Below are 22,485 nucleotides of genomic sequence, written 5' to 3' on the forward strand. Positions count from 1 at the left end.
GGGCTTTTTTTTTCATCTATTTCCATGATTCTACTCTTGCCATGGACATATTTCTAAAAGCAGTAGAAGTTGTTACTGCATAATACAGTGAAAAGGTAAATTCTTAAATAAAAGGAAATATTCAAAAATGGCTGAATCTCAAATAATAAACCTGTACGCACAAATAAAGCCTTACAAAGAGCAGGAAAAAACATGGGGGTATGGTGGGTGTTGAAACGACCTACCTTACATATTATTTTCAGCATATTGTACATTTTGACAGCATTAGTATAATCAGTACAACAGTCATGTCATACTCACCACTCTGCTGCTTTAAATATCTATTACATTATATACAATAATTCCCAGTGCTTCAACTTTGTTTTTTTCTATCACTGTTGAGGGATAAACAAAACGGCAAAGTCAATAGAACACAATACTACCTACTTCCTGTGTATTACATTAACATCCTACCACAAAAGGGAGGGATTGCAATCATTATTATCTTACATAATTAACTTGAATGAGTATACAATTTACTCTTTCTAAGATAAAAGAGAACATATACTCACATCTTAAGTTAGCGAGCTAATGTTAGCAAATTGCTATCTGACAAGCTAATTTAAATCAATCTTTAGCTAGCTAGTCAATCGTTAATTAGCGAAAACATTTTGCTGATATTAGCTAACTTAAGATGTGACTACTACTTTTATATTTTAACCCTCTTTAAAATTTGGTTGTCTTTTTAATATAGACAAGCCTACCACATCAAATATCTAAGTACAGGAAAGGAGGAAGTTGACCAACATTCTGACTGAGGCTTGCTCAACTGTTATTATTATAGGAAGGGTAAATTATCATAATAGTTGGTTGAGTTTCTGCTGATTGTTTAAGGTAAAGAATGTAAAACATCTGTGCAGGCACTGCTGAACAGCAACTCAAAAAACAGCAAAAGCAGAAGCAGTTGGACTTAAAGCTGTGGTGGATAATTTTCATAAAAAACTTTTGTCATATTTGCTGAAACTGTCACTATATCCTGACAGTAGTATATGAGACATCTGGCTCCTCCTAGTGCTCCTAATGGCATTTGCAATAATTGTTGTTTGTTGAGTTTCATTCCCAGGGCGCCAAGTACCGACGCTTTGGGACCCTGGGAATGAGACTCAACAATGAACTAACTTCAAAAAGTTATTTTTATAAAAGTTTTTGACTTCTTGTCATGTTTAGCAGAGTGGTGAATATGGCATGAGTCTGCTGAATTAGTGCTGTAGAATGTACATTTCTCTGACTTTATCATGACAACAGGTGAAGATGGAGAAAGTGTGGAGTTTCTATCAACCGCTAATGAAAGCACGAGCAGATGTGAAGTGGAAAAGAAACAAGGGAGGAGATTAAGCATTTTATATAATTTTGAAGAAACAGCACCAAAAAATTCTGAATTAATCTATATTATAACAGTCTAGAATATGTATTTATTGAAAATTATGAAGCTCTGAATTACTAACCTATAGTTCCAGAGGTAAAAAAAAAAAAAAAAAAAGCAGCCCCTACTGACTAACAACTTAAAAATAGCACGTTAAAGGGGACCTATTATGCTTTTCCTTATTTTATGTCATATATATCATTACAATGTCAGATGTTGATATTAAACAAGGCCAAAGTGTCAAATAATGAGGTTAACATATGTAACAGTATACCCTGTGAGCAAACGTTCAGAATTCAGACAGTTCTGAATGCAGCGTTTCCAACCACTTTTTCTACTTTACATAACTAGCGGATGTTGGCTCGTCATGGATTTCTTTATATAGCTGCTCAAGGCAGAGCAGGGCTGAGCCCGCACATAAAGTACAAGGACCGGCTCAGTCTGTCTAAGTTATCGACCGCTCTCTTCAGGAGTCAGGATTCAACCTTTAAGTTTCTGCATGCAGAAAGTGCTTTTTCGGTCGTGAGTGAAAGTTAGATATTTTCTGTTGTTTCCTATAATATTGTACGGCTTCTCTGCATCAACTCTTTACTGATGGACATTTACTTATAGCTATCAGCTAACCGCAAAGGCTATATTTCCATTAGGAAATTTGTAAATCACTGAAAGCTGAAGCAGAGAAGCCGGAGGACTTCAGAGAGAAAAACTGAAAATTTGACCCAGTTTCATCAAAATCAGTGAAAAGTTATAAAAGTTGTGTGCTTTTGTACAGTAATCAGTGAGACCCGGTCACCAGAAAAGCTCTGGTGGCGTCCATCATTTTTCCAAATTCTTGTCTCATTTGTGTCGCCTGATAAACAGTAAATCCATCAAATTTAGAGCCCTGCATCACTGTTGTCCAAGCTAAGTTACTGAAGCTGTCGAAACTGTGTTAACAAGCACTGAGGAAGCCTGCCAAGGGGCAGCAAAGAAAGAGAAGAAAGTGGGCTTTTAGCAAGGGGGGCTTAAAGAGACCGCTTGTTTCAGACAGAGGATGAACTGAGGGGCTGTATGAATGGCCAGTTTAAGATAAATAAGTGCTTTTGAAGAGTCAATCATGCAACGCTACTCTAGCAGAGTCTCAATATAGAATACAGAGCTGGAAATTAGCCTGATAGGTCCCCTTTAAGAGAAACTTGCAGTGTAGTCTCGTACTTTGACTAATTTGAAAAGCTGGATTTGTGCTCAGCTCAGCTAGTTCTTTAAGCGTTGCAAAGGAAAATGATAAAATCCCACTGTAGACATTAACGAGTTAAGCAATTGGTAGAATGTAAAAAGAAATGTTTAGCGTTATGTTTCAACATAACAATTCAAAAAGTCAAGAACTCCAAGTAGCAATGAGCCAATGACAGTTCTGGAGGGACAATATCAAGTTCATGTAGGGAATTCTGGTACGATGGGACAATTTTAATGCAAGATATTCATCACATGACAATATGCTGACAAGGTGCCTGCTGTGATCTAGATTTTTATTTTCTCACAGAATTCCAATGTCAAAGGAGAATCCTGGTTATTAGATGCCTGACACCTGAAATCCCAAGAAAGAAGCTGAATAAATTGTGCTATTCATTATGCCTTAATGAACTGTGCAAATGTATGTGGCAGGTCAATATAGGGGGCCTATGGAGAAGATACCCTCAGCCCCCTCATTCTGCAGAGCCCAGGCGGCCAGAGCTTAATGAAGACTGAACTTTAATCATCAGGAGGATATGGCTGCCTCACGAGACCCACACACATACACAGACACACACAAACAGAGACTGTCTAATAACCCCACCGCCCTGTTCCCTCTCTGAGCCACACACACACGTTCCCTCACCTGACTAGGTTTTCGTTGTCGCCTGGTCCTTTGCAGGTTGTACACTCAGTCCTTGTGTCGTCAGCTTTGGGTTTTTTCTGCATTGCAGACTGGCGTTGTCGCCGTTCTCGTGGCAGTGGTTCCTATGGAAACACTGCTGATTAGAATCAAGAGCTATATGGGCACTTGTTGGTGGTTGGGATGCAAAAAGGAATTAAATGTTAAACTGGGGAGAGACGGACAGTGCACTAGAGTAATATGTCCTGAACATAATTCATGAGAGTGACTTTGGGATTTTAGATGATTAAAAAATTAAAAAGCCAATGAGAACAAATTTATCCTAGTTTTGCTGGGTCAGATCTATGGAAGAAGCAGCTGATTATGTGGTTTGTGTGTATAAAGTATTGCGGTCACAGAGTCAAGAACTTAGTAGCAACCTCCAGAATTGATTAATTGTCTATCTTCTTCTCTTTTTCAAGGGCGGTGCCCCGAGGTGAATTTCATGCAAGTTTACTTCTGTTACTCAGTATAAATACAGATTCTTCTGATAGTCGGAGTTAAGTGCAATTACTCTACTACATCTTTTGTACCAATATATGCGTTTACAATGCCCGGTGTGAGGCCTCATACCTCATATTGACTGCATATATGACTAACCCTAATCCTATATATGGTCCCCCATGCGAGTTTTATAAATGATCGTATTTACCCTTTAAGGTTGGGGTGCAGCAGATCCCATAACTCACGGTTCAGAAAAAAAGTTAACAGTTAATGTCCCACCCACAGCACTGTCTGATTGTTTACAAGTCACAAGTAACAGCCAATCAACACTGAAAGCTGATGTGCCACAGACCACCACAGTTGCACCACAACTTTAGGGCATTCATGTTACTAAAAAATTGTTACAGCACATAACTACCAATGACTTATAGTTTGTCCATCAAATTAGCTCTGGTTCTTTAACCTGCTCTGTTCAAGATTCTTGAAACCTTGATACCTTTTAGTTAACCAGCCCCTGTTTTCCACCAGTTTTGGGCAGAACCACTGAATTCACCAATGGAGTGCGCTGCACAATGCACAATGACCTGTAGAATATGACATGTCCACTTTGGTCACCAATAAAAACGTCTGGTTCCATGTGGGAACAAACTTTTCAGGTTCTGAACCAAACCAATTTATATCCAACATTACAAAACTAGGTGTGCGAACTGAAACGGTGTCGGTGGAAAAGGCCTACAAGTTCAGTCTAAACTAGGCTAAACACCTCCTGGCTCCAGCTCTGTATTTAATGCCAAAACCATTACTTTCACTCTTGGAAAGAAAAACAAGTTCATTTTACAAAATTTTGAAGTATTTCTTTCTGCTTCTTTCTGCTAGTCAATCAGCAGTGAATCAGTAAATCTACTGACATAAATTATCCAAGCGTCTTAATTATATATCAAGTAAAAATACCAAACATCTGTTTTGTATATCTTCATAACAAATGCAAAAAGTTGCTTGCTTTTCTTTATAACAATTTAGGTATTTTATCTGCTGTTTGGAAAGATTAGAAGACATAACTTTGAATTCACGAAATTTGTTTGCTTATTATTTGTTTGTTGGCAATTACCTATTATTAAAGTAATTAAAGGGGCAATTAAAGCAAATATCAGTGAACGTAAAGAACAGAGCTGAACTGGTTCATAAACAACTTGAATATGTCAGGAGCATGTAAGCAGTAGTTTCCTGCAGCAGAATGAAGTGACAAACCTCAATTTTATCTTCTCTGTCTTCACAGATAGGAACTCTCTTCCTCTTCTGCCCTCTGGTTCTCTGCAAAACACAAACATTTCACTTTTAAGCAGTGGTCAAAACACAACACACTACAAATCTTGAGTGAACATTTTTGCTGAAATCTCTGTCTAAATCAAAATGTGTCACAAATTTCAGTAATATTTCAAGAAAATCAGTAAAAGAAAATGCAAATGAATGCTTGTTTCTGTCCACTACCGCTATGCAATTAATAAGCGCTGGTTCATCAAGATGTAAGGTGGCACCAATTCTTCATACGGAAAACCAGAAGAATGGGGAGAACAAAGTGACTTTAAAACTTTAAAAAAGCACCAGTTGAACCTCATGCGGTAGAAAACAATGCAGAAAATTGAATATTTTTGTTAGTTTCATGTATTAATATGAGGAAGGTTCCATCAGATCAGTGTGGAGAGATCATGGATGTAGAGCAATGGGAGCGATGAGGAGACTGTTGGAGCAGAAACGGCTCATCAGTCATGTATATGTTTGATATGTTTGAAGAATTTAAGTACGTTTTTTTTTTAAAGTTTTTCCATTTCACATTAAGTGCATAAGGTTCTTTGCAAAATTGAGAAAGTTTTTAAAACTTTGCTGTTTCAAACTTTTCTAATGTGATATTTCAAAATGCACATCAAAATATGTTGACGGAACAAGGCTGCCAGAATCCAGATGACTGAAGTTGTGAGTTGATCAGAATATTGATAATGTTTGTTGGCTTTAATTACTACAGTAAGTACTTTTACTTTTTTACCAATGGAACTAGACATGATCTTAAAGTATGGTTAATGGATTATCATAAATGTGTGTGTGTGCGCAACAATTGTGGTCTTTCTTTTTATTTTTTGGTTGCAGGAGACTGAACAGAGCATGAAAGGAAATAAAAATCAAGCATCTCCTTCTTGTTGCAAGCAAGCGAGCGTCAGAGCTGCTGGGGAGGGTTTAAAAGGGGGAGAAAAATCGACAACATATTTAAACAGATTGTGAAAACAATTCCATCTGTCGCCTTTGGCTTGCTACCACTCGCCAGATGGAGCACTTATCATTAAGAATGCTAACTGCAAGAATGCTGCCAATTGGCTCCTACAGACCTTCACTATTTCTCCTGCGACTGCACCACCAAACAAAAGGCCTGACATTATTTTGTTATTTCTGCATTAAAGCGGTGTCTGTTAAAGCAATCTATACGGCCATGGAGAGAGCAGGGTGCACTTTGGTAGCTGGTTCAGCTAAAAAACGCCACACAGCACAGCTAATCTCAGGCTCTGCTCAGGTGAGGAAATTAAAACTGCAGGCAGTTTAGAAGTCCCAAGCAAAAATCAATCTTTTAATTAAGTACATCAGTGCATCTTTAACAAGCATGAATCATTTCACACAGGATTAGAGAAATTAACAGAGCATAGAAAGTGGTAGTAACTAGATATATTAACTTAATTCTCATAATTTCCAAATGATTAATGGCATATGTTCATATGGGAGGTTTTAATGTTAGCACTGTGGTGGTAGCAGGCGGCAGTAAATCAAGACCCATTAGTGGAGCATTCAGTAAGCCTCTCAAACCCTAAACCCCCCCTTAAACCACCCCTTCATTAGCTTTAAGGTTTAAATGGCTATATCATTGCATCAAATGAGTACATTAAAGCTGCAGTCAATCATTTTCATGAAAATAACTTTTTGGCATTATTGCTAAAACTTTCACTATATCCTGACAGTAATACATGAGACAGATAATCTGGTAGAAAAAATCAAGTTCCTCTTAGTGCTCCTAATGGAGAATCCACTGGGCCTGAACGAAAACAACCAATCAGAGCCAAGAAAGATAGAAGGGTCCTTTGGGTTGGAGGCTTGAGGATAGTTGATTGTTGAGTCTCATTCCCAGGGTCCCATAGCCCTAAGGGAGAGACTCAACAATCAACTATTTCTCAACTAATCGGTCTATCAGTAGGTGCCACCATGTTTGTTGTCAGAAAGATGACCCTGTTTTTTTTTCTGCTGTTGTTTACAGGTTTATGACTACATGTCTTAACTAGGTATGCCATATGCTCTTATTCGCAACTCCCCCACTTCACCCTTCCCTTCCCAGCACGGCCCTATCTACAGTGTTTGATTTGTCTGTTCTGGGCTACTATAGAGACATAGCAGTTCAACATGGTGGACTCCATAGAAGATGGACTTTATAGATAAAAACAGCTAATTTTAAGGTAACAAAAACACAATGATTCTCATATTCAGGTAATTATACACTAATGAAAACATATGTATAAATTCCATTTCTGACAATAGATCCTCCTCAATGTTACACACTGGACCTTAAAAACGGATCCAAACGGAGTTAGATTTCCCTTCAGTAGCACACACTGAAGAACAAATGTGTGTTAATGAGTTGTCTCTGCATGAAGCTCAGTCTGGATAGAGTGTTTGAGCTGGTCTCTATCTTTAGCAGGGCTGTGTAAAATCAGACAGGGTGTGCTATGGAACATTAATTTTTACAGCTGCTACATTACATACATGCTAAATAAAATTCAGCTCACAGGTTGACTTTAAAGGTTCTCCTCCAGTAGGCTCTACCCACTACAGGCCATGAATAAGACTCTCGGCTTCATGAAGGTGGCACTGGGCCATGTCAGCGCTTTTGGCCAAATGTAAATGTGTGCATGTGTGCACACAAGCTCCTTCGTGACATACCAACACACACACACACACACACACACACACACACACACACACACACACAGACACACAGACAGACAGACACACAGACAGACACACACACACACACACACACACACACACACACACAGACACACACACACACACACACACACACAGAGACACACCACACACACACACACACACAGACACACAGACAGACAGACACACAGACAGACAGACAGACACACACACACACACACACACACACACACACACACACACACACACACACACACACACACACACACACACACACACACACACACACAGACACACACACACAGAGACACAGAGACACAGACACACACAAGCCCCGGAGGCCAGCAGGAGGTCGATTAGCCAGTCCTGATAAAAATTGAAACATGGCTTTAGAGAAGTGCCAGTGCTTGGGTGCCCTGGTAAAAAGCATTAAAAATGCAAAGCAGGGCCCTTTTAGCGTCTGCCATTGCACGCCTTGCATTTGAAGATAAATGCTGCACTGAAGTGCCTCGCCCGAGTGGCTGCGGCTGCGAGAAAAATCAGAAAGCTGCTTAATCCCTGAGAGCTCCAGCAGGGTCCTCGGCACATGTCTGGGCCCAGGGTTTCCAAACCTGAACAGAAAAATACATTAACCCAGACTGCCACTGTGCTCCAACACTCCGCTATTTCCCCTCTAAGACAGATAGAGTGCAGGGAGCGGAGAAGTGGCTGAGACACTCCTCTTTTCTCTGTTCATTTCTCTATTTGTAACAGAGACTGTAGTTAGGAGCAGCTTCAGTGGAACTGACTCTGCTGTGAGCATCCACAGACACAAGAAGAAAAGTTCCATCAAGTCCCAGGTGAGTGGCACTGGGTCACATATTGACAGTAGGAAAAAGAAAAGGGAAGTGAAAGACAACCCCCACCACCCCCCACCCCTCCCTCACCACCCCCCACCCCTCCCTCACCACCAAGCTGTCAGATATCAATCTGGAGTGTTTCTTGAGGGAGTGGGGAGGCTGCTCTGTATCGCAGGATCAGAGCGTGGTCGGTGCAGATAAGTAGGATCCAGTGAGGGATGGAGAGATGGTTCTGTTCCCTCTCACAGCTAACACTACAAGCTGACACAGTCCACACACTGTCGCTCTTTTATGGTCTAAGAAAAAAAAAGAGGTAGGGAAACAGCCAAAAGATTTATGGTAACACTGACACTGTTGTAGCCTAAACAGTCTATGTACTTTCTGAACATTTAAAGCTGCAGTAGGAAATTTATATAGAAATAACTTTTTGTCAATATTGTTAAAATATTTTTCACTGTTCTGACAGAAGTACACGAGACAGATAATCAGTAAAAAAAATCAGGTTCCTCTGGCTCCTCCTAGTGATCCTAATGGCATTTGAAAGAATCTACCGGGCCTGAACATAAACAACCAATCAGAGCCGAGACAGATATAAAGACGCTTGAAGCTTGAAAATAGTGGATTGTTGAGTCCCAAGGTGTCTGTATTTGACACCCTGGGAATGAGACTCAACAATCACCCATCTTTCTCTGATTGGCCCAGTGGATTCTTGCAAATACTATTGGGAGCACTAGGAGGAGCCAGAGGAGCTTGTCACAGATTATCTGTCTCATGTACTACTGTCAGGATATTTTAGTTTTACTACAGCTTTAAACAGTTAACTTAGCTGTTACTGAAATAATGCACATATCTATTGTTAATTAGCCGTCTCATTATATTGACTTATGTCATATTTTGGGGTTTTAGGAAAAATAGTATTTTATGTTGAATTTATGACTTGGTAGAATGCCAACAAAACTCTAAAAAAAAAAAGTAAATTATTATTATAAGCACTAGCTAATATGTGATGTTTTTTTATTTTAGCACTTGGTTAGTGTTATTGCTGTTCTCATTTTCTGTATTGTGTTATTTTAGTTGGTACCTTCACAGGTGATAAAACGTGTTCCCTGCAGGGGCTGTAACTGTTAAGCTGCCAACAGAAGGGCCTGTTGGATGTTTGAGTAGCTTTGGAGGGGAAAGCAGGAAAGCCTGTCCTTTAACTTCTTAATAACTTTGGACTGACATTTAACTGCATGTGTGCTAAATCCTCTTAACCATCTTCTAGAGATTTTATCTTAATGACAAAAATCATTTGATCATTTTTTTCATTAAACCACTCCACTTCACTTGCAGCAGACATCAATGCTGTAATTTTGTGGAGGCCTGATGCCTCACTACCTGACTGAGCTGCAGGCTGAGATTTTAGCCTTTTCAGTCTCTTTAGTTTTTACTTCCGCACATTTCTACGCTACTATTTTTCATAACACCTTTAAAACTACTAGACTGCCCTGCAGAGACAATGCAAACCGAATTCAAAGTCTTACTTTACTCTGAAGTATTTGTGAAGGTTTTTGAAATGTGTGTGGCAGCAGACAGACTAAAACTTCCCTCAATAGAAGCCTTTTGTTTCAGTCATTTCCCACCAGGATCTTTCCTTCCTGCTCTCATCTCCTGACTCTAATCAAATGAAGTTATCATACAACAAAGGATAACCATTTTCTTTTTGTTTGCTGAAATATACTTTTTTCCTGTTGACTGTATGCACCCTGCTTTAGTTCTACCAAGCACAAATCCATTTAAAGGTACATATATTCATACATATTAGTAGTATATTGGCTCTTTCATTCATAACTATTATGCTTTGCTCAGTGTGGACCAAAATGACAAGACTTTAAACTATTAAACTTGTTTTCAACTTGAATTGATGATCAGAGTTTAGGTTTAAGATATTGCTTTGTCACTTTAGAATGTGGAACATATTGGATTCTTCCAAATGCCATTAGATAGAAGATATACTCTATTATTATTAATGGGGAAATTCTTTTTCACTCATGCAACAGGGAGAGAAATGGTGGAGTGATTGGCTCGCCACGTTAGCGGGCCCATGAGCAGTTTCTTGGGGTTAAGGTTGCCTCGCTCAAGGGAACATCTCCAGCTACCAGTCCACACTCCATATTGTGGAGAATGAGGACGTGAGACCCTTGTCCCTTGATCATTAGGAGATCTAACTGAATACTCTTTGTGAGTGGCCTACCTGTTGTAGAATATGCAGAATAAGGTATTAATAAGTGCTTTATAATGACTAATAAAGCAAGCACTTAACACTGAATGTGTGTACCTTAATATAAAGTGTTTTCTCACACTGACTGTATTCAGTCACACTGCCTTTAACAAAAGTGCTTTATTCTGTGCACCTTGTGCAACTTTCTAAAGCCTTAAGGGTTGAATGAGACTAATGAGAACTCAAGTTAATTATTTGTAATCAATACAGATCTATCAATTAGCCAACCCTGACACCAGTTACACTCTAATTAGAGTGAAGGATGAGTTCAGCACACAAACTTTTCATTATTTTGAGCCATAATAAGAACAGTTTTTGTCTTCAGAATGATATCTACTGATCATGTTTTACATTTCCAGTGTGTCGATACACACCGTGCCTCTCACTTGATGTTTCTTGGGCTCTGGCGACATCTCCTGTGGGATGAATTTGATTGGTCCTTTGATCTGCCTCCTGGACCTCTTGGTGCCGTCTGGTAGCGTCTCCATGGCGATATCTGCCTCATCGCTGCTGGCCTGGTCGCACTCGGAGCATTGCCTGAGGAGGAGGAAGAGAGCTCCTCTCAATGAACTGTATTGATTTTATTATCAAAGGCCCCAATCTTTAGTCTTTACTGTAAAAGAAAAACAGGCCTTCACAGCTTGTCCTCATCAAAAGGTAAAAAACACCAGCGACACAACAATGAAAGAGAAAAATCAATCTACCAATATGTTTGACTTCATTCAGATAAAGACCTGTTCACACAAATTCTAATGTTGCTGAATGTCAGCCAATACTTATCATTCTGTTTGTCCTTAAGAGGGAAGAAAGTATTCTGTGACTTTTACTGGTGACCTCTCTCCTTCTCTCCCATTTCTTAACAAAGCCACGCTAGCTTTTTCACCTTGTTTCCAGCCTTTATGCTAAGCTAGGCTAACTACATCCTGAGTCCAGCTCTGTATTAAACATATAGACATGAGACTGACATCCATCTACTCAGCTCACTCTCAGGAAGAAAGCAACAAAACCAATTACCAAAAACATCTGAACTATTATTTGAACTCGTGGAGGTTTTTATTTACTTTGTGTAAATTGCTCATAATGTATTACTACAGCAGAAGTGCATAGTAAAAGCAATACTTGTAAAATGTACTGCAGCAGCCTTTTAACAATTACAATCTTTATGAAGTTTAGAATGATCAGTAATTTACAGAAATTCATGATCCCAAAAAAATGAAATCTAATCTGTCTGACTTTCGTGATCCTCTGATCCTTTTGATTTGAGCCTTGCCATGAAATTTTATATGCACATTCACGTCCTTCGCAGGAAGATTTTTGTTAACTTTTAGATTTCAGTATTTAGAAATAAAGCAATTTGTTAGATACTAGGGCTGAGCAATTGGGCTGACAGCGGCCGGTTGGACAATTTTAACATATCATATAAAAACCCTGCATTCTAGGGGGTTATTATAATCAAAAACGAGGTGTGAAGTTAATTAAAACAAACGATATCGTCTACTAACAAAATAAAATAAAAACATACCCAAGATGTCTTCAATTTTAATCTTTATCAATTTGGTCAAATCCGTCAACACAACAAGCATGAGAAGGCGTTAGTGTCAATGTTTATTGAGCCTGGAATGTCTACATGACTGAGTTAATGTTTGTACTGTAATACCTATTCTGACAAATATCCCCATATTAATATATAAACTAAGACTAATTAGGAAACTAATAAAAGCTCAAATAAAACTACACATTTTCAAACAAATACAACTCAAATGAACTAACTGAAACTGAACTGACTTGAAAACAAAATCAGAAAGTAATGAAAAATACAAAACTGTTATAACTCTGCTGGACACTTGAGTGTATATCATTCAAAGCTCCAACCCTGAAACCTTTTAGGAAACATTAATATATTGAGTGGAGATGACGGTCATCACTGTGTTTTGGAGTTGTTGATGGATCCTTTATGAACAGCACTCCACTACACTCAGTATTTCAACCCCAAAGTGAAAAGAAACTGAGGTAAACATCCTCAGTTCCTGGAATTGTTTCAGCATCCAGTCTATACCCAAACCTTATCAGAGCTCCTGGCCAAATGCACAGCCCCATTAGATAATGCTGATATTTACTGCATCAAGTCAAAGATAGACGTGGGAATGGAATGCTTGTGCCTCCACTGTTTGTTGTACAAAAGAGCACAGCACCCTGTAGTCTCTGTGGCTTTCTGTAATTAGCTACGACTCTGCATCCACACACTTTTATCATTCAGTGGTTCCTAATTTTCACCCAATAAACCAAAAGAGCTTTGTACATGAAATGAATGCTAAAATGAATTACTCCAGATTGTGTTACACAAACACAAAATATAGTAAGCGCAGCTGCATCTCTTCGTTTCTTTAATTTGCTCAAGAAAGAGAAAAAGCCTCTCCCGTTTTCATCAAACGTTGGAAGGAGTAGTCTGGTACGCGAGAGAATATCTTAGAGCTATCGTGTGGAAAAACAGATGCACTAAAACAGATAAGGAACCGCAGTAGTGGAGAGAAGCGACTGTGACATTTCCACCATCTCAGCATCCGTCATCTGATAATCCTGCTGCCACCGAATGGCCTCAAATGTCAGGACTAATACGAATAAACAAACTGTGGATCCTAATGTGTTACAGCGCCTAGCAGGCAAAGAATAAATGTGAAAAGCAATCCAATACTCACATAATGAAGATGTCTTATGATGTTACTATGTAACTATGATTGTCAAAGGGACTGATTCTTTTGAAGCATCAATTCTCTATTCATGCAATAACAGATCATTAAATTAGCTAAATAAAATGATAGCCAATGTATTCATCCAATCCCCCAACCCTATGTCATAGGGTACAGTATCCTAAACCTTATCAATCTCTCTTTTTTGCTCTTTTGGGTGCCCTGGTTCTGGAAGTGAAAGTCCTGTTCATTTTTCCCACAGGCCTCACAGTTGGATCATTTTTTGTCTTGTCTGGACCGGCATGAAACTCTCCTGGGAAAAATGAACAGCTGCGTCAGAAAATATCTGGTTCTTTGATAAAAAAAAAAAGTCCAAGGTACAGCCTGTGTACAAAAAAACTTTGGTAAAGAAGTTAACTACTACGACAATGAAATTCGACCGGGAACAGCTTTATGGTGTTTCTGCCGCAGTGCCGCCAGAACGTGTTACAGTTGTGAAGGTGGAAAAGGCTTACTCTGTTGAGAAAACTGAAAAAATCAGCAATTTTGGAGGGATTTGGCAACAATGGCTCTGTGTTTTGTTCTCAACTGCACCAACAAAGAGTTTTGACTTTGCTATCGCTCTAATTTGCGCCTCTGACTGTCTTCTCCAATGCTCATGGATATTGTAGCATTTAGAACCATGCGTCATGGCAAATTTGCTCTTTGCTGCTCTCTCTAAAATTTTAATTATGAAATTACATTACATACATTTTGCGACTTACAGTAAGCAAGCATTTTTGAGCTAGCTAACATTACAGCTCAGGTTCAGTCAGACGATACCATTAATCACATTTTTCAAGAGTTTTTACACAACAGAACTTATATACATATACACAAATATAATTAGGGTTCATGATGAAGTGTCTCAGGTTCTTTATGATGCCGAAAAGATTGCTGCAAGTCTGTTCCACTACACTGACTGACATGGCTGTAGATACGTAGAGAGAAAATAGTTCCTACATAAAACTGCTCACAACAAGGTCTGTGGATTATCTTGAGTAACCAGGTTAGGATTTCTGGAATGTTTGTTTTGGTGCTTTCAACACTACAAGCCAGTGCCATCTGGTTCCGTTATATTGGGGGAGAAGGGAGACGTCTTTACGGCCGATATCTCCGAAACTCAGCAACTCACACCAAAACTATCTAGATGGATATATAGCATTACAGGTAAGAGGAGGTGAACTGTCCCTTTAAAGAAAGAAAACCTACCGTGGCCCTGCCTCCACCTGTCCTCTCATATTCTCTGTACTGTCTTTACTGTCTTGTTGAATTATGTTGTAAAGCACAGTTGCATGTACGGTGGAGCCTCAGCAGACAGTCAGGACTGACAGAGTACCACATTGATATGCGGGTGTGCCTTTTGAGAAATCTTGAACTGTGTAACCTTCCCAGAAGGCTCTCCAGCAGTCCTGTTTCCTCAAGCTTACAGTGAGTTCATACAATACACTTTTGTATTTCTCTGCCACTGACATTTATTTACTTGGCACGTTTTTCAGCAGAGGGCTTTAAGGTCCCTTACTTTCAGTATAACCTCATGTGTCCTTACACAGTATACCTCCTCGCCACCTCCTCGCCCCCTCAACCATTTCTCTCACCAGTAGCTGTTCTTGGTCTTCTTGGGCATGCGCGTCAGTGGTGGCTCCAGGCAGCCCAGGTGGTAGTAGAGCTTGCAAGTGTCACATAGCACCAGCAGATGTTGGTCCTGATTCTTCTTGCAGATGCCGCAGCTGCAGGAAAAGGTCAAATAATGTGTGAAAAAAAGGCTGGGTATTGTTGTTTTTTAGTCATGATTTTAGAATGTAAAAATGATGGAACACAGTAGTGAGATACATCATTTAGCCCAAAAAAAACATGGGGTCTGAGAAATCCCCAAATGGTCTAAAAAGAATGATGGACGTACACAGTAAGGCACACAGTTTTTGCCCCTGGCAACTGGTAATATTTAAAACAACTATCTTTACTTTATCATTTAACCTTCTTCTTTAATCTCTTCTATTCTTTGCCTAGAATCTGAGTTCACCTGTAGAGGATTGCTGGCAGGCTGGATGTCTTCCCTGGGGTTCCTCCCTCCTTCTTGCTGAGCTTCCTCTCTTTTGGGGCTTTCAGAACAGCTGGGGTGTTTAGTTTCTGCCAAAACAAGGTCCACAATTTTATTCATGTTCATATATAAACACACATATTTACATATATATGTGTTGGACATTAACATGACCCAATGGCCACAAAAGTTTCCCTGTGGCCACCAGATATTAATGTAGGTGGGCCTGAATGTCTTTATTTCTCCAGAATCTACAGCAGAACTAATAATGTCAGAGTTTATGATACTTCCATAATTTAGCCCTGGGGCCCCATTTAATACCAGTTTCCGGTACTCATCTCTACTAGTGAGTGGTTTGTTCATCCAACTGGAGTAAGGACGTTGTTAAATGAGCAAATTCATACACAGTTTTACCAAAAACTCTACACCAGAGAGAGAGAAAAGATAATTTTTATGCTAGTGTTGCAGAGTTAGGGTTTCCTACAAGTGACACTTCATTGAGCACCTGCTTTGTGTTGGCTGAGAGTGTAGATAGTCCAAATAAAGTGTTAGCAAAAGCAGAGCTGTAAAAGTTCCCTCGCAGCAGAGTTGTGAGGAGAGGCAAAAGAAACCTGTTGTATGTGGCAGGTGAAAAGCAGCAGCAGACAGCCAGTTCATTCTCCCCCTGCATCTCAGGTACATTGCTGCCACGCGGGTTAATTAGAAAACTTATCTCATAGGGACCGAGTCTGTCACTAAACAGACAAGGTTTTCCCTCAGGAAGTTCTAATCTGGACGTGCTCGCTCTGCCTGCAGCACCGAGGGAGCGTCCCCACAGGGAGGCCTGATAGATGTAGGGGGACTGGGTGACCAAAGCACAAGGGGCTGCTGGGGCTATCTCCTTAACCTGGACTGCAGTCTGCCTGCATCCGAGCACAAGGAAGCCCCTCTGCTGCTGATATGGAGCAGTTTCAACATTGTTAACATGCTTTATCAGACAGATGGAGAAGTTTAGAGGTACAGATTATAAATAGTGAGTGGAAAAAGTCACAGGTACACAGGCAAGCTTTAAGCTGGCTGGCTTCCTGCCACCCTGCCCCATCGTCAGAATGTTACAATGCAGGAGCAAATTGGGCAGTTTCTGCTGCTGAGAGAATTTTCATCATATTCATTACAGTAAAATAATGATTATCAAACTGTGGCATAAAATGTCACTTCAAAACCGCTCTGCAAAGGCAAGTAGGCTCCTTCATAACTATGTCAGCAAGTGCTACAGCTGTAAATCTAATCCACAGATGCAGGCATCTTCGGGCCCTAAAGCCTCTTCAATCCTGAAACTCTCTGATCTAATATCAGATTCCAGAATGCTAAAATATCTCCATTACCCCCTGAGGATACATGTGGCTGGCCTCTAACACCACCCAACTAAACTCCTGTTTGCAGGATACTGGAATACTGAATACCATAAAACTTACCCCAGGCTTTTATTTGCTTTTATCACTGAACTCAACCAGCTATTTGGAATAGGTTTCTATATGGGACAGGCCTTTAATTCCTTTGCACAAAACTTTTTTACATAATAATTTTACATAAATTGAAATGTTTGCTTGTGCTCGTAGCCACCATCATTTCTCGCGAGCAAACCATTTTGGTAATAGATGAGAAGACTGCTCAGTCCTTTTTTTACCACTTGTCCAATCGGGCAGTAGATTCACTAGCCAGACATGGAATTTTACTTGTCCCGGGCAGTCAGGCAATCCTTAATGTTGAGCCATAGACTGATCTACCACAGTCTTTGGTCTTAATCAAGTCCAGGCAATTTGCTATTTTTCACTGCTGTACATCATTACACACTGAATATCTTGGGTTTTTGGAGTGTTGGTCAGACGGAACAACAAATTACAAATACAAATAAATTACAGTGGGCATTTTATCCTCAGAACAATTTGTGGATTCATTGTAAAATAAGTGACAGATTAATAGATATTCATAATAATTTTTACCTGCCACTCTATTTCTGTATTGGGTTTTTTTTTTTTACCTTTTTTGGCAAATCTGTACTGTAGTGCTTTATGGGTGCTTTATTCTTCCTGTTCCACCATTTTCATGGTACCCACTCTTTTTAAGAAATCATTTTCTAGGACCTTTCCAGGACATTTTTCAGGAGTTTTCCTAATAATACAGGACAGCACTTGCTCAAAGGGTCAGTTTTATTCTTCCTTTTTTAATGATGCAGGTGGTCAGAATTCAAATCAGGGACACCTCCGATTAGCTGTACAGTTTTCCTCTAACCTAGGTTTATGTAGGTGATCTGAGAGAGGGGATTTTTCTAAGACAACGTAGATGATTTCCAGGATATTTGGTAATTTTAATCATTTTCCAGTTGTTTCCATGACTGGAAAAGTCTCTAATTTTTTTGTTTTTCCAGAACATGTGGGAACACTTAAGTGATCCATTAATTTGAATGACATAATCTGGTATTGTTGTCACTTTAAACTGGCATCTATTCCTTTCAGTTTGATTTAATATCTATACTTGTGAACCAAATTGCCCCTTGGGGACATTAAAGACATTTCAATTCAATTCAATTCCTTGGTAATTTCTGGTCATATTGTTTCACAATCCCATTTCATTCTGCGCATCATGATATGTTATCTTAGTTTGGAGATAACTATACTTCAGACTCAGAGTTTTTTTCTACAGTGTAAACTAATTCAGTGAACCTGAAAATGAACTTTTTGAACTTTGGTTTTAAGCAGATAACGGGACTAAAACTAACAGACATTTTTAACACTCATGAGTCAGGTATAAACAGTTTTATTCTGAATGGTTTTGGTGCTGATTTGGACTCGAAGGCTGTTTAGTACTGGAAAAAACTGGCAGTGGTCAGTGCCCTCAAAGCACCTTCACTTCTAAATTGCTTTAGATGCTTAGACCCCGATATATCTTCTTACAGTTCTAGTTCGAAATATTCTTTTTCTGTTGATTGACACTAAACTGGACTGTCTCCCTGTACACAATATCTGCAGCCTGGTAGCTGTTTGAGCCCTGTGGCATTTTATAGAGGCTGGTGGAAAATGAGTGTTTTCTTGTGAAGTTGCCAGGAGTGTTAAACTTCCTGGAATGTCAGGAACAAAAGCACTGACTGTGTACTGGAAGAAGGATGAGAGTCCCAGTTGGGGACATCAATAATTTCTGCAAATGCACAGGCAGGATGACAAATAGGAGATGAAAATGTGGCAGATAGATGACACAAAAGCATGCGGTGCAGTGACTGATGTTGCTACTTAAACCGTGCATGTTCATAATTAGATGATTTATGGTGGTCATTGCAGATTTACTGCCAGTTTTCCTTCTAGTCCCTGTCCATTCTGCCGACTCGCCGCCGCATTAATATCATTTGACCATTTATCTACACGGCTCATAGTCTCAACGACCATACTTTTAATAAGCCCTTTTATGGCTTTAGCTGATACTTATGTACATAAAACCTTAAAGAAGTGACTGCCCAGGCACCAAGGTGAATATCATATACATTTTCTTGAATCATTTTAGGTAACGGTTCAGAGAGAGCTGCTTCCTCTAATCTTTGAGGTCAAGAACAGGTGATTGTTATAAAGATATAAACATGTACAGTACAATATATTATTCTAATCCAATATCCTTGTATTTCACCATGGCTATGGAAATAATGTACACTGGGGCTCTCAATGAGTATTCTGCAGTTGACTTTATCCTTTAATTAATTAAAAGCACAGTTCCAAAAAGAGGCAGGTCTCCTTTACTAGCCTGGTGTTTCTACATGTTTTGACAAATAAACACAGGTCTGTGGCAAAATGTAATTAAAAAAGTAATTGTGCCGTAATTGTGCCGTACAATGGTCCCTGTTGCATTTTACTGCTGTATTAAGTATTTATATTTTTATATACTTTATATACAATAACCGATACATTTGTTTTTATCAAAAGGACAAAGTGGACTTCCAGTTACGCAATGTGGTGGTAAGACGCACGTTGTCCGAGCTCCACGCCTTTTCGGTATAACCTTTTCATAAAATACCCTTTTTCAACACACAGTGCTTTAATCCGAAAGTTACTTTGCTTCGAATTCGAGAGTCGAATGATCAAAGCAGAAAAACCGGGGGGTAAAACCGAAAAGCAACAGGGTGCTAAAGTTGGTAGCAACATGGCAGTTGACCCTGCGGCACCACGCTCGAAACCCTTGTTCAAGAACTTGAAAGCTGGGAGGGTGACCGCAACTCACGTTTACTAAATAGCTCCTTGGATCCTTCTGTCATCTGTCAATCCTTTCAGATGAGTTTGCGGCCAACTCTACTATCGGAGATGGAGATGGCCTGTCACCAAGCCATTCACAATGGGCTTGGCCACACCTGGATTTTGAGAATCGAGCTTAAAGAGCTTTTTTTGTTTCATGCTTAATGCCATTATAACCTTGGGACTATGCACCGCCACTTCATAATTTACAGTCTAACTAACTACAGCACAGCTTTGGCTGTGTGGGCACCTGTGCGCTGTTATGTCACTGAATATAACCACTTTGAAGCTTGCGGGTTGCGATGCGCTTCTCAGGCTGCTCTCCCTCTCAGTCTTGGTTTACTATAATATTCAGGGTATCTAAAAATACAATGTTAGGAGCAGATAACAGGAGCAGTGGGGGGGGCAGATTAAGCGTTCCAGGGTTTTCTCACACCTAAAGTACCTCTCCATTGATATTGCTTTTTTGCAGGAGACACACCTGCATGCAGTTGACCATATAAGGCTCCGTAAACCATGGGTTGGACAAATATTTAATTCCAATTTCAATAGTTAATCCAGAGGCACAGCAATTCAAATAAAATACAAAATACATCAGCGAATTAAGTTTATCCCAGATCACATATATTCTGATCCTGGTGGTCGCTACATTATAGTTTCTGGTACTCTTCATCAAACACCGGTTGTATTAGTCAGTGTGTATGCATCGAATTGGGATAGCCCAAAATTATGTCCATGATGTTTTCCCATCTACCAAATTAGACACTCATCATCTAATATTAGGAGGAGATCTAAACTGTGTTGTTAATCCAAGCCTTGACGGTTACATCAACCACACCAACAGCACTATCTAAGACTTTATCAACACGATCAGGTGGGTTGTGTTGACCCATGGCGTTTCTTTCCCCCTAATGCTAAAGACTTTTCTTATTTCTCTACTGTCCATCAAGTCTACTCCTGCATAGATGTTTTCTTTATTGATAAGGCCCTTCTACCTTCCGTCAGATCTACAGATTACACTGCCATAGTAACTTCCGATCATGCTCCTCACATACTTGAGTTATGTCTCCCCTTGGATTCGCATAGACATCAAGGAAGCTGGAAGTTGAACACAGGCTTGCTGGCCAATGCAGAGTTCTGTGACTATATATCTTCAGATATAGATTTCTTTTTAGAGACCAACAGGTCTGATCACATTTACCCATCGCTTCTATGGGAAACATTAAAAACTTTTATCCGTGGGCTTATCATCTCTTTCAGTGCGCATTTGGCCAAAACCAGAAGAGTGAGAAAGCAATAACTTATCAACGCTATCTTAGACATAGTTAGCAACATGCCTCTTAACCAAATCCTGCTCTAGCAGCTAAACGTCTGCAATTGCAAACTGAATCTGACCTGCTATCAACAAGCAAAGCAGAATACGACAGGGCCAGTCATCTTTTAGCCCCACAGCTGAGGCATCAACATGTGACTCTTCTCAGAACTTGACTGCAGATCCAGCGAACATACTTTGAGTTTTCTTTGTTTCATTCTAACCTTTACAAAAAAGAACCTGCTGCTGCACAGCTCGCTCCTTTATTATTAGATGTTTTCAATTATTTACTAGAACGGGGTGTTCTGCCACCAACATCGAACCAGTCTCTAATATCTCTTATATTAAAAAAAGATAAGGACCCACCTAAGTTATGTGGTAGCTATAGACCGATTAGCTTGCTTAAAAATGACGTCAAGCTGCTGGCAAAGATACTGGCGTGCAGACTTAAGACCTGCCTCCCTAGTATTATATCAGAGGATCAAACAGGCTTTATTTTGGGCCGTCAATTGTCATCTAGTGTACGTAGACCTCTGAATGTAATTCTGTCCCCCTCTGCTTCTCCAAATCCTGAAATGGTAATTTCATTAGATGCGGAGAAGGCATTTGATCGTGTGGAATGGCAATACTTGTTTGCAACCCTCCAAAAATGTCGACCCTAAATTAATCTCATGGATCCACCTTCTCTATTCTGCTCCATTGGCAAGTGTCAAAACTAATTTGGAGATTTCGCCCCCTTTTTCCCCTCACACATCAGGGATGCCCCCTTTCTCCGTTGCTTTTTGCACTCGCTATAGAGCCTCTGTCTATAGCTCTGAAAGGCTCTACATTGTTCTCAGGCATAAACAGGGGAGGTATTGAACACAGAGTAGCATTATATGCTGATGATTTATTATTATACGTCCAAGACCCAGTAAATTGTGTTGATGGAATACTAAATCTGTTAGAGATCTTCGGAGTATTTTCAGGTTACAAACTGAATATTGCAAAGAGTGTATGTTTTCCTGTAAACCAGTCAGCCAAATCCATCTCTCCTGATGCACTACCTTTTCACTTATCTCCCAGTGGCTTTAAAACATCTCTCACTCCTCCATTTGTGGGTCAAATCGGAACAATTAAAATAAATGTATTACCTCAATTCCTTTTTCTTTTTCAGACTCATCCTATCTTCCTTTTTTTAAAATCACCTTATACCACTATACTTTTTAAAATCACCTTATACCACTATACTTTCTTCTTACATCTGGGCAGGCAAGCCCCCCAGGATTCAAATATCAATTCTCCAGAAGCCCAAACAAAATGGGGGCCTTGCACTTCCCAATATGCAGTTGTACTA

At 39.6% G+C, this 22,485-nt stretch overlaps 1 protein-coding gene across 4 annotated transcripts in view; it reads right to left on the reverse strand.

Annotated features, from left to right (window-relative positions):
* The window catches only part of phf14 (PHD finger protein 14), a 104,032-nt gene that overhangs the window by 47,219 nt on the left and 34,328 nt on the right, over positions 1 to 22,485 (reverse strand). For 3 of the 4 annotated variants that reach the window (XM_051415283.1, XM_051415284.1, XM_051415286.1), the window contains exons 12-16: positions 15,567 to 15,673; positions 15,142 to 15,273; positions 11,192 to 11,354; positions 4,989 to 5,051; positions 3,261 to 3,382 (exon numbers count right to left, since the gene is read on the reverse strand). In XM_051415283.1, coding sequence (XP_051271243.1) covers positions 3,261 to 3,382; positions 4,989 to 5,051; positions 11,192 to 11,354; positions 15,142 to 15,273; positions 15,567 to 15,673 — 587 coding nt within the window. The remainder of the gene's footprint in view (positions 1 to 3,260; positions 3,383 to 4,988; positions 5,052 to 11,191; positions 11,355 to 15,141; positions 15,274 to 15,566; positions 15,674 to 22,485) is intronic. The other variant, XM_051415285.1, reaches the window with a different exon arrangement.

This window comes from Dicentrarchus labrax, unplaced genomic scaffold (assembly GCF_905237075.1).
Source record: "Dicentrarchus labrax unplaced genomic scaffold, dlabrax2021, whole genome shotgun sequence".
In the NCBI taxonomy this organism is placed as follows: Eukaryota; Metazoa; Chordata; class Actinopteri; family Moronidae; genus Dicentrarchus; species Dicentrarchus labrax.